Raw genomic sequence first — 12832 nt, forward strand, 5'->3', positions numbered from 1 at the left:
TAACAGAGACCAGCGTTACAGAACCTCCAATGGGAATGAACTGGAGATTTCCATGAACAGTAAAAGTTTTAGTAAAATGTGTTCATGAAGTGATACAAATTGTTGGAGTATTATTCTTATGTGGGCTGGAATGAATAATGATATTACAAAGCCAATGTTTTTTTCTTTAAACACTGTCAGAAAAAAAGGTACGAAAGCTGTCACTGGGGCGGTATACCTTTTCAAAAAGGTACACTTTTGTACCTAAAGGGTGCATATTGGTACCTTCATGGTACACTTTTGCACCTAAAGGGTGCATATTGGTACCTTCATGGTACAATATGCACCCTTTTGGTACAAAAGTGTACCTTTTTGAAAAGGTATACCGCCCCAGTGACAGCTTTCGTACCTTTTTTTCTGACAGTGAAGAAAATAGTATATTTAGCTGTGTATGTTTTTTTATGCAATGTTAAATAAGCAGGGTTATTATAGTTTACAAAAATTATGAAAAACACTTAAAAAAGTTAACTGAAATAATGTCAAAATTAAAAAAGGCTTATTTTATTCCAGGTACATTTCCAATTTTAATTTAATTTAACTCAAACTGAAATTAAAAAAAAGAAAATGAATATCTATAGACATGTTTACAAAAAGCTAATAAAACTGACTGACATTTTACTAAAACTTTAAAACTGAAAATATAAACCAATGAATTCAAAATTAATCAAAAGATTAATAAAAATGACAAAAATATTCTGAATTTTAATAGGCACTGAAAATGCAGACATGGGGTAAATAGGCTTTTAGTTTGTTGCATGTGCTGTAGATTCATTATTATATGACCATAAGCAATGAATACCATTTGACTCCGAACATCCAATTACACCAAAACAATAATGTAGTTTCAGAACTATTCACCCAAATCAATAAAGAGAAGGTCTAGTACAAACAACTCCACTGACATAGCAGGTAGAGCAAGACAGACTGTCTGTTGTGTTTTTATCACTATGCTGTAACATGTCCCAGCTTGTGGGCATTTCTGTTAGTTTCAGTTTGTTATGCCTCTCCACATTCATCAATCTCTAAAACAGGACCTGGGACACAACCCCTTGCTCCCATCATAAATATGTAGTTACATTCTTGCAATAATCCTAAACATACACAGACACAGTGCAAGGAAGATCATAAAAACAAATGTAATCAAACTGAAGGCTCTAACTCTGGGCGAGGGGCATGTTGTGCTGTAGCTGTACAGGTGTGCATTAGCAGGAACGTGCTTCTTTTCTGTGCCAAATGCTAAAGGTGGGGCACTTTTATGCAAAGCACAGTGGTTACAGGCTTAACCTCTCTCAGGAATGAAAGCACCGCACTAACAACAGCTTATGCAATCAACAGATCATAAAAGATGTCCAGCAGTGAAATGACAGAACAATTAAAAAAAATCACTAAGAAATAGCCCTAAAATGAATTGGTTTTGTTCTAATGCTGCCATTACTACTTCTAATGCAATGTTAAAGGAAAGCAAATGACCAACTGAAAGCTTTTAAGGAAACTGCTAAATCAATAGCACTCCACTTGAATCCAGCTGTGCTATAAACATATAATTAGAGGAAACACAGGCAACCATATATAACTGTGTTGCACATCTAACAGTAAGAGTTTTGGTGTCTACATGTCTATCACAGTTTGTTTTGAATATTTTGCATTCAACCATCCATTTTGTTTCAGATTTCCTCTTGCACTATGGTTTGGTAATCAAGGCAAGCAGAGACAAGATCACTTTGAGCAACAGGCAAGGTCGAACATACAAACTACAGACACAGAAATCTGCTGTTTTCAATTAAAACTAATCATAATTACTATAAAATGAACCCTAACTTAACACTTACCTCACCTTTAAAAGAAAACTCGAGAGATTAGTTACTTTATGAGCCTTTTCCCTAATTGAGGGTGTCTTTTTAATTTGGCTTTGTAGGATTTAGCTAACATCTGGGGTTATCAAATCCGTGTTCCCACCAAGGTTATGGGTTAATTTCCCAATTTGGATAGAAGCGTCTACCAAATGCATAGAACTGTAGAAACGGGATGGAATTGGGTGAGGCACTGGAAAAGTGGAAATAGAAGAAGAGGAAGAGAGAAAAACAGGACTGATTTAAATCCAGTAAGTCTGATTCAGCCACAGACAACTAATATTGTCGGGCTGACCATGGGAGATTCCAGCCTTACCTAATGCATAGACATGCACATTGATTCACCAGACATAGGAAATGAAGGGTAAGACCAGTGGGGTTGTGAGTTATTAAAACAAGTATAGTCATTCTCTAACATTCCCATCAGTCTATTTTAACGGTGTCTGAAGAGTTAATCAGTTTCCTTTTAACAACCGATAACAATGTGCAGGATAGAGTGAGCAAATGATGGGACGAGATGAAATGGAGATCATGACATGGCAGTAGGGACTTACCTATAAAAGGAATCGAAGCGAGGGAGTCATCCTCTATGGATAGTGGTGGCAGATTTCCATTCGTGCGGCGATGAGAAATAGCACTTTCTGCTTTGGCAGGGGCCTCCGTAGGGTCAGAGGTAAAGAGTAGAGGGTCACTGGAGTCAAGTGCTATGGCGTAATGTGGATGTCGATGGGTGTTTGGACCCCTGCGGCCAGTGGGTGGTTTCTGCCTCAGAACTACTTCCTGTGTCTGGGCTTCACCTGTTGGTTCCCCTGCCCCTCTGTCATGATTAGTGGGTCGGTAAGTTCTGTCTTGTCCTTCAGGGGGTGTGGGAATAGCAGTTGTAGAGGAGGTGGTTGGTGGGGCTGGGGAAGAAGCGGCCGAGGGTGGAAGCCCCTCTGGGGGACTGGTTTTGGGTGTAGGAGTCCAGAGGCGTGGACCTGTATAAGAGGGGTCTCTAAATGACTGGGCCTGCTGCAGGATACGTCCAGTCTTGCGGTTGAAAGAGGGGCTGTAGCTGCGGTAGCCAATCGGCTCCTCGTCTAGACTCTGGCAAGAAGGCAAGCGTCTTGCCTGTGGAGCTGCCTGCTGAGGTTGTGGAGTCTGAGAGGGGTATTGGTGTGCTGTATGTGTGAGGTTTTGATGCTGAGGTGTGTGTTGATGGTGTTGTGTTTGGTGGGACTGTTTTTGTTGGTGGGACTCTGCGTGTTGCCCACAATGTCCACCACGTCTCGGATATCCTTCAGGTCTGTGTGGGGGCTGCTGGACCCAAGTGGATCTTTCAACTCGTGGTGAGAGAATCCCCACAGCTCTGTCGAGAGTTTCCAGTGAACGTCCCGAGTGTCCGTACCGGATTGCTAGAAGGTTTTCGGAGGAATTGCGCCCATAGCCCACCGCAGATGGGTGCTGTCCATATGCATGCTCGCCACGCCAGTCTCCTTGGTTCCAGTAGGGATCAGGGTACGCTGCAGAGCTCTGCTGAAGCAGTAGCAATGTGTCTTGTGATGCACTGTGGGGAAAGCCTGCTTGCTGCGACCGTCTGGCCCTACCAAGCTCACCCAGGCGGTCCTGTGAGAAACTCCTATGGCGTGGGAGCATGGAGCGAGAACTAGATCGCTCCCGCTCCCGCTCTCGCTCGCGGCCTGGTACCTGGCTGTAGTACCAGTTGGAAAGGGCTTGTTGGGTGTGTTCGTTACGGCTGGATGGGGGTGTTGATGTTGGCTGAGAAGGGCTTCCCTTGCGGCCTCCAGTGTGCCCCATGGCAGTACCCACATTGTGGTTGGCAAAATGAGCGTGATGCAATGGGCTCATAATTCCTCCTGAAGAGGAAGAAGATGAGTGTGAACGTCCTCTCATTTGTCCAATTGCTTGTTGTCCCCTGTCAGTCATTCCATACTGGATCTCCTCAGTTCGGTGTGCAGGGCTACTGTGACTAACACCTCCTGGCTCACAGTTCCTGCCCTCAGCTGCCCAGACAGCGTTGCTGGAAGTGACTGTCCGGTTGTCAAGGGGCGGAGAAGGACCAGAGGAAGAGCCGGGCCAGCGGCTCCAGTTGTCCAGCTGGTTTTGCCCCATATATGAGGAAGCTGGGGCAGGGGAGGGGGAGTACCCCGCAGGAGGCTGGGATATTGTACGTGGAGGGTAGAGAACAGGGGGTGGAGGAGGAAGATTTTGGGCCTTTCCTGTATATGGATTGTTCCCTCTTAGGTAGGCATCATGGGAATATGCCTGAAAGAGAGAAATGCAATTTATTTAATTCTAGAAGAACATAAAGGGGTGGCTGAAGTTAATGAGAGTGAGAAAGTCCTCAAGGGGTATAGGTGAAAAATTTGAAGAAAAAAAGGGGTTATAGAGATTACATTTCTATGACAATGAGACACCATTACGATATACTGATCATGCGTTTGTGTCATAATAGAGTTTCAGTGTAATACTAGCTTATCAAACACCAACACAAACACACCTTAAAAAACAAACCGGACTAATCTAAAAACATTTAGGTGACAGGGATGACTGCTAATATAATATAATGATTTTAATAAACAGCTTTGGGAACTGTAACTTCAATGATCTGAAAAATCTGAGATTCATGTGAGATTCACCACACTGCAAAAAATGTTTTTTTTTTCTTGTTTTTCCAGTTAAAAAATATAATTTTACATCAAATGTTAGTTAAATGAAATTATGCACAATATGTATATAGATTTTTGTGACTACTGTGTGACTGTAGAGAGGATGTCAAGCTAACCAGAAGCTGACCAGCCTTCCATCAACACTAACCTCAAAACACACTGACACAAACTCAACATATGTGACATTAAGAATTTATTAACAAATCAGAGACATGGCTCACTGACGAAAAGCTGTCTTGACTGCAGACAAGCAAATCGTCTAACACAGCATAGTACATGCAGTCTGCTAATACATGCAAATACAACCAACGCGGAGAGAATTGAAACTCACTATTCGAGTGAAACATTCCTTAAAGCTCAAATGTGTCGAACGGCTCCCTTTTTCTTTATATTGTTTTCTTAACAGCTTGAATTTACCTCATATGTCCAGATTTGTGCTTTCTCAAATTCATGTCTCGTTGTCACGTCTCTCTGTTATTCTCGGTATCTCTTTTTTCTTTCTGTCTATGAGCCCTACCCAACCCAACGCTCTTGAACTCCCTCCTTTCTCTCTCCCTCTCTCATCGTCTCTCCGCCCTGTGGGAGTGTGGGAGGGGCCACCTATCTGATGATGTCATCTCTGGAATGTAGATGATGCGGGTGTAAGGAGGGGTGTGTAGAAGGACAGAGAGAAGGAGAGAAAGACATGGAGGAAAGAATAGTGGAGTAAGGAGGAGTGGGGTCTCTTGGGAGGCTATATGGGTAATTCGCCTAGCATGAGTGCCCTCGTATGGATATTTATTGAAGTGTGTATAAAGCATGTGTCTGTATGTCACACACTTGTGTAAAGGCTTCCCTTTGCCTTTGGTGACTTGCATGCTCAATCTTGTGGAACTGAAGAAATATGCGAGTGGGAATGTTTGAGCGCTGAAAGAATGAATACATGTTTGTGAGTATTTGTATGTTTGTGTTTGTTAGTCGTATGACGGATGTTTGAGTTCTTGCATGAGAGCGCTTCAAAGACACTGCTGAAGCAACCTACTGACTCACAGATTGCTCTATAATGACTACTAAAAGTAGTTTGAATTCTATTTGTTCATACATATTCAGACATTGGAGTTGTTAAACCCATGCTTTTGCATCTATTTAAAAGTGTCGGAAATGTGAACACACCTTTGAGGTTGTGGGTTTACTAGCTACTGTATACATTGGAAATAAAACTAGACCAAGTTGTTACCTAAATTCTATACTCTAAAAATTCTAAATGTTCACATCACAAACATTTTCTTAATCATTATTTTTACCCTGTTTTCCAGTAAAAATACAATAAAAATGCTTAAAACAAGATACATTTAATTAACCAAAGTGGCAAAAGACATATATTAAATAGATTAAGCATAAATGTAGTTTAATTTCATGATGTATGCTTAAAACAAACAAAAAAACTTAAAATGATTTATACAATTTAGTTATATAATATAGTATAATAATATAATATAATATAATATAATATAATATAATATAATATAATATAATATACCTCTTAAGATAGTTAGGTACATGTATGTGAGTGGGTGTATGCACTGTTTTTACTCAATAAAGTGACGTTTCAGCTATATACAGTATTAAATGCAGTGTAAAGTTTAATTGTGTTTTAAGAAATATTATTGTTTTAGTGAACTCGAATAAAATAAGTTCGGAGTACTCATAACTATTGTTTTTTATAAACTTAAATGAATTGAGGCAATCGGTTTCCTCAAATGAAATGAGTTAGCTTAACTTGTTGGGTTTTACAGTGTGAGAAAAGGTAAAAATGCTCAAACGTACACTTACCAGCTGCAGCACATCATCGTCCTTTGGCATGATGGAGAGCTCCAGTACACTCTCACTGAAAAGACAAGAGAGCATGAGATTCAATAAGAATATATACAGTATGTAGTGTTTACAGTAAAAAACATTTATAGTTTCCATTAATCCATCTCCATTAATAGTTTTGGGTTGTGATTTGGATTGAGTTCAAAGCCACCATTTACATTGTGGTCAATTCGGTCCGATTATCTGTAATAACCTTTCTACGTAATGCACATAATTGTCCAGATTATCGGCCAAACACTGCCTGAGGTCATCCTGCTACATAAATCAAGCAGTATGTCACAAATTCACACCTAAACAAGGTGTTTAGTTATGTTCTGTTCGTTCAACTTTAAACTCAACCATTTAAACAATATTGTAGATTAAGACATCATATGCATTTACTTCCCAAGCTAGTTCTGGACAGCTGTAGAAAACCTAATTTTCATTAGCTCATGCAACAAAGTGGAAAGAACTTTTTTTGACTTTGAATGGATTATTTGATGGTGTTCGACTTGAGGAGCTCACCTGTTCTGAATCAGTGCAATGACCTGTGAGTACGTTTTACCCAGCACACTCTCTCCATTTACTTTAACCAGCCTGTCTCCTGCAAATTCACACACAAAAACACACTTATATGACAAACATTTAAAGCAGGGTTTCCCAACCTTCAAGTACCCCTCAAGTACCCCTTACAAACCAGAAATGTGTTACATTATACCGAATGTCATTTTGCAGAAACCATAATATTATTAAATTCAGTTAATACCAAAACAACCAATACTACTCACATTAACAAATACGTAACTGCTCATTGCTCAAATGTTTTAAGTCCAGTAAGTTTTCATATAAAAATTCATATAATTTAGCAAAAGATTTGTATTTCAAACAAATGCTTGTTTCTACAAAAATATTAAGCAGCACAATTGTTTTCAACACTGATAACAACAATAATAATAATATTTCTTGAGCAGAAAACCATCGTATTAGAACGATTTCTGAAGAAACTGGAGTAATGATGCTGAAAATTCAGCTTTGACATCACTGGAATAAATACTACTTTAAAATTTAGCAAAATCGAAATCTGTTGTTTTCAATTTACTCCTATTTGACAATATTACAGTTTTCACTTTATTTATTTTTTTTTAAATTAATTAAATACAGCCTAGTTGAGCATAAAATAAACTACTTTAAAAAACTTTTTTTTTAAATATTTGAAAAATTTGAACAATATTGTACATGTTGATATTATTGTCATCAACACAAAAGCATTTATTTACTACTTTTACTAATAAATTATACAAAAGCATAATTTATTAATAATTTTATAATTGGGCTTAGTGTTTTTACAGTTTATTTTTCAAAAACAAACGTTGCAACATTTTTTTACATAGAGAAAGTGTGCAGTCTGTTTGTATAATAACGATTAAGTAGACTCATTCCATGTGTTCACTCGGTTTTCCTTAAATGACGGGTGTGTTTTGGGTTCATGTCAGGGTTAGGTTATGGGATCAACTCAACCAGCGGCGGCCTCCCATTACCAATCATATTAAAACACAATAATCACAGGTAGAGCATGATCTGTTGCATTCATTGCCTGTGTTGACATGGAAGATGTGTGCACGGGCTCCTTGGAAAACTCATTATAATGTGTCTGAAATTAGTGAGGCTATGTGTGTATAGGAGAATATATACCAATATGGTAAACATACTGCAGTCTTGCATGAAAGCAGGTAAAGAAAACAGTTTCTCATGTTCAAATTTACTCTGTTCAGAGTCAGACTCTCTCGTTTTGTCTGAACACAGTGAGAGTAAAGTGGACCATCCATGTTTAGTCAAAGGCAGCATGACCAAGTGTGTCATGCCATAGCAGCACTTCAAAAATGTCTTAGTATAGTGACATTATAAGACACTTTCCTTTGAATCTGTGACGGGTGTCCAGGATAATCATCGAGTTAAATGGGCAAGTCATAACAAGAGATCACATATGTGTGCACACGAGTTCACCGGGTGGGAATGATCAAAGCTAAAATCATTATGCACGCAAAGCCGTGTCCACACACACATACACCAAACACAATCACGTGTAAACTGTGGATTAAAAACTCTTCAGAACTGAAACCGTCAACAACATAGTTATCTAGACTTTCCATTGAATTTCGGGGTTATGTGAGGTTTGGATAAACTCAAGGCCTTCTCACTCCAACATATATATATATATTATGGAAAATTCCGTTCAGATGCAAAGTTCAGATGCAAAAGCCTCTAAGTGCCATTTGAAATTTTCTTCTAAAATGATCATTTTTATCAAGCTTGTATATTTAAGTTCAGTAATTTCACCTAAATGGCAATGAAGATTACCTATTAATTGTCATTTAAGTGAAATTACTGAACTTAAATACACAAGCTTGATAAAAATGGTCATTTTAGAAGAAAATTTCAAATGGCATTTAGAGGCTTTTGCATCTGAACTCTTCATATATATATTGTATCAGACGTTTGTATCAGTCTGAACAGACACATTAACAGCAATTCATTGAAATTAAAATGTTTACTGCACCGAATTGTCATCCCAAACATTTGTGTGAACATTGGAGTGAACAGGCCATTCGTCTGATGTCATGTCGTTTCTATGAAAATATAATTTCATCTGCACACACACACACAGTTTTCTTCTCTCCTTTACCTGTACACAAGCCGGCCTGGTGGGCCGGGCCTTTCTCCCTCACATTCTTAACGAAGATGGTGTCCATGGGCTCCAGACAACTCCGATGAAGCCCTGAACGAAACACACAAACACAACCCTGTTCACAACCATAGACAAATACATACCGCATAGCAAATTCATAGTTTGTGCAAAAACAGAAGACACTACAGTGGCTCTGCAAAAAGAATCTGGGATTGAAATACTAATAAATCTAATGAAAATGAGCAAAGATTATGAACATTTTTAAAATATTGATGACCATTAAGATGTAAAATGAGTACACATTTCAGATTTTGACTGATTAATTAAATAAGTAAATTAATGAGATTGATCACGTGACACTTTATTAAAGAGAGTTAGATGCTCTTCCACTGAAGCTCGATGCTCTTTGGATCACCTCCAAATAGGGACATTTGTCTTTGACACTAATTTACTGTTTTAATACTTTTGGTAATTTAAATTCACAGTACTGTAGTTTTCTTTTTTTTTAAAAAAATAGAAATAAAACATGTTGCCTTATTTGAAAACTAAATAAAGATTAGGGGTGCAAAAAAGAAATAGTTTCACAAGTAGACTTCACTGTACAGAGACGCAAACCCACATACACAGATGTTTAGATTGGCAATGAGGAATGTGTTTTGCTCTTACTGATGCAGTGTCTCATCGTGATGACATGATAAGATGAGGACAGACAGTCAACAAACACCTGTCTTATTTCATCAGATGAACTGTCAAAAGCAGCTTTCATTTCACAAATCTGTGTGTAGATGCACATGTGTGTGTGTGTGTACCTCTATATGTGTAGTGCTGCACGATTAATCGTTAAATGATTGAATTTGTGATCTAAATGAAAACACCCCCGCAATCTTATTCCTAAATGACAATAGGAAACATACAGGCATGAAATACAGGCTTCACAAACAGTCTTTTCAACCACAGTATCATTATTTCTATTACAATAATTAAAATGTTCACAGAGGAACTGGGGTATAAGTTTATAGTTTGGATATAAACAATGATGGTTGCGATCAAAATAGAATAAATCACCTTGTAAAAGTAACTTGATAAAATAAAGATTGTATCAAAAACACCATAACGCCAAAAAGGGGTGAGAAATTACAGCTAATTCTTTTTATTCCAAGAGATTAATTTTCTGGAAGTTGATTTTTCCAGTAATGAAACAGGTGAAGTATTATGAGTGAGTCATTCATTCAAACCTTTTTTTATTTATTTAAATAATTCCTTCAAATAAATGAACTCTCTCTCTAAAATGGACTGAATGTCCATCATTTATGAGACGATGCTTCGAATTTTCCGGCTTTCCTCATTTTCAGTGTTATGCAGTAGGTGGGCGCTATTACTTCTGAAAGAGTAGAGAATCTCCGGATCAAAAAACACAGGCAAAATAGGAGTGGCGATAAACAAGCAATAAAAGCATTGCTTGTGCACGTTGCTGTCATTGGGGGGGAAGTTTTTTGTTCAAAATGTTGCCTTTTTTTTTAAATGAAACTTACCTACATTAAAGTGTTGCATGAAGCTAGAATAAAACTTTTTCTTTAAAACAGAGGTTCTGATCTTGCTTTTAATATATTGCATGATCAGATAATATACAACAAAATATTCTGGGTGCCATGAAAATGATCAAAAACTGAATGACATGCATTTAATTTTTCTTTTTTCCATTAAACCCGTTTCCATGTACAAGTACATTGGTATATAGTATTGCGATATGATATCTGTTTTGTTTGATATGGAAATGATTGCACATTTTTCATATGACAGAACTTGCAAATGATATATATCTCATATCAGCTGTGCTCATTCCTGTAACCCTGCTTAAACCAGACTGATTTGAATGCAGATGGGCAACTTTAGTGTGCATAAATGGAAACTTGCTCTAGGGGGTGCAATGCAACAAAATTCCCTGACCATTGACCACGTGACACTAAATTGCTTATGCCACAATTTAATCTCAGATCAATCACTGAGAGATGATAATATACAGTATGTAAGATGAAGAAACACAGAAAAAATGAGAAAAACAAAGTGACTCCAAGTTTAGTCAACTCATAATTTTGAAGGTGAGTGACAAATCATCTTCAAATTATAAGAAATTTGTTGAGATGACTGCAATTCACATGATGTTTTTAAAAACAAAGAAATATAAAAGATAGACTCACCCTTTCCATTCCCATTCTCTTCATCCTAACAGGAAACAATAAGAGGAGAGTTAGATCACTGCAAAATAACATAACGTAATTTACAAAAGACAATACTTATTACAGAGGATAATAACTCACTTAATAGAAATTGTAGTGTTACTCATCCTTGTGTCACATGTATTTTAAAAAGCAATATGCCTTTCTTAGAAGGCAAAGGGTGACATTTTGAACAAATATGCTGGTTACTGATTCATTTCCATGCAATTACAATGACTGAGGATGAGGACTGAGTCTGCACATCTATATTTATATGGAGTCTAAGTACACAGTGATATCAGCCCTGACTTTGTCTCGGCACTAGAGGTCAGCACTGGGAATATGGACTCCTCTGGCAGTGAATTTGCTGCTTTTAGCCACAAACATACACAAACACACCTTCTCAAGCAGAGCCGGAAACACATTAATCTTTCCATCTGTGCTGGAAATGACATAGCATTCCTAATATTCTCTGTGAATCTTTATTTACAACAGACACAGTTTAGATAACACACATGCACCACCTTCACAAAATAACCAGACTGCAAACCAGAGGCTCAAATGACACACACGTGCAACGCTGATCAGGCAGTTTAAAGTGGGCAGCCCAATGTTTAGTCTGCGCTGACTGCGCTCATTCCTAACAAACTCACACAATACTGAGGCTTTGCACTGCCGGGAGAAAGACAGACAGGGGGGCAAATAGATGAGTAGGGAGTGACGGACAGTGACCACAACTTTAAGGTTTATAATCAGCATCCAACCCACAGATCAAAATGTAAGTCCACGTGTGCATTAACTAGAAGCTGAAGTGGTGACAGATGGAGAGAGTCACACAGTCATGTGACCATGTGGACACTGGGAACAGTGAAGAACAGAATGGACCAGAACACATTGTCCCAGCAGCCCTGGTACGGCCCAGCCCAGTTTAGAGTGCGTGTGGTACCAGTCAAACACAAAATAGGCCTTTTGACAAAAGCAAACAGCAGCTGCTCAGAGAAGAGATGCCATATAGACCAATCATAATGGGGCTTTGTTTCTCCATCATCATGTACACACACACCATTCAAACATCTATAGCCCGCTCTCAATAATAATATGCACTACCGATCAAAAGTTTGGGATTGGTAAGATTTCTCAAGGTCTTTTTTTATAAGTAAAAACTGTGAATATTGTGAAATATTAGTTCAATTTAAAATAACTGTTTTCTATTGTTATATTTTTTTAAATGTAATTTATTCCTGTGACGGCAAAACTGAAATTTCAGCATTCTTCACTGTCACATGATGCTTCGGAATCCTGTTGCTTAATATTTTTGTGAAAACCTTGATATATTTATTTTCCAGAAGTTCAAAAGAACAGCGTTTATTTGTAACTGTAATCTTTGGTAACAACATAAATGCCTTTACTGTCACTTTTGATCAATTTAATCCATGCTTGCTGAATGAAAGTATTCATTTTTCAAAAAGAAAATCTTACAACATAAAACAGACAAAGACACTTTATCTCCACTGCATTTACAACATGTAATAAATATTT

At 37.9% G+C, this 12832-nt stretch overlaps 1 protein-coding gene across 7 annotated transcripts in view; it reads right to left on the minus strand.

Moving 5' to 3' along the window:
• Positions 1 to 12832, minus strand: part of arhgap23a (Rho GTPase activating protein 23a) — a 69180-nt gene that overhangs the window by 15014 nt on the left and 41334 nt on the right. For 4 of the 7 annotated variants that reach the window (XM_089128714.1, XM_089128713.1, XM_089128711.1 and 1 more), the window contains exons 3-7: positions 11276 to 11300; positions 9075 to 9167; positions 6917 to 6995; positions 6365 to 6425; positions 2444 to 4154 (exon numbers count right to left, since the gene is read on the minus strand). In XM_089128714.1, coding sequence (XP_088984840.1) covers positions 2444 to 4154; positions 6365 to 6425; positions 6917 to 6995; positions 9075 to 9167; positions 11276 to 11300 — 1969 coding nt within the window. Of the gene's footprint in view, positions 1 to 2443; positions 4155 to 4975; positions 5076 to 6364; positions 6426 to 6916; positions 6996 to 9074; positions 9168 to 11275; positions 11301 to 12832 lie in introns of those variants that run through there. The other 3 variants (XM_039686136.2, XM_039686135.2, XM_039686140.2) reach the window with 2 other exon arrangements.

This window comes from Pimephales promelas, chromosome 3, assembly GCF_988280905.1.
Source record: "Pimephales promelas chromosome 3, fPimPro1.hap1.1, whole genome shotgun sequence".
In the NCBI taxonomy this organism is placed as follows: domain Eukaryota; kingdom Metazoa; phylum Chordata; class Actinopteri; order Cypriniformes; family Leuciscidae; genus Pimephales; species Pimephales promelas.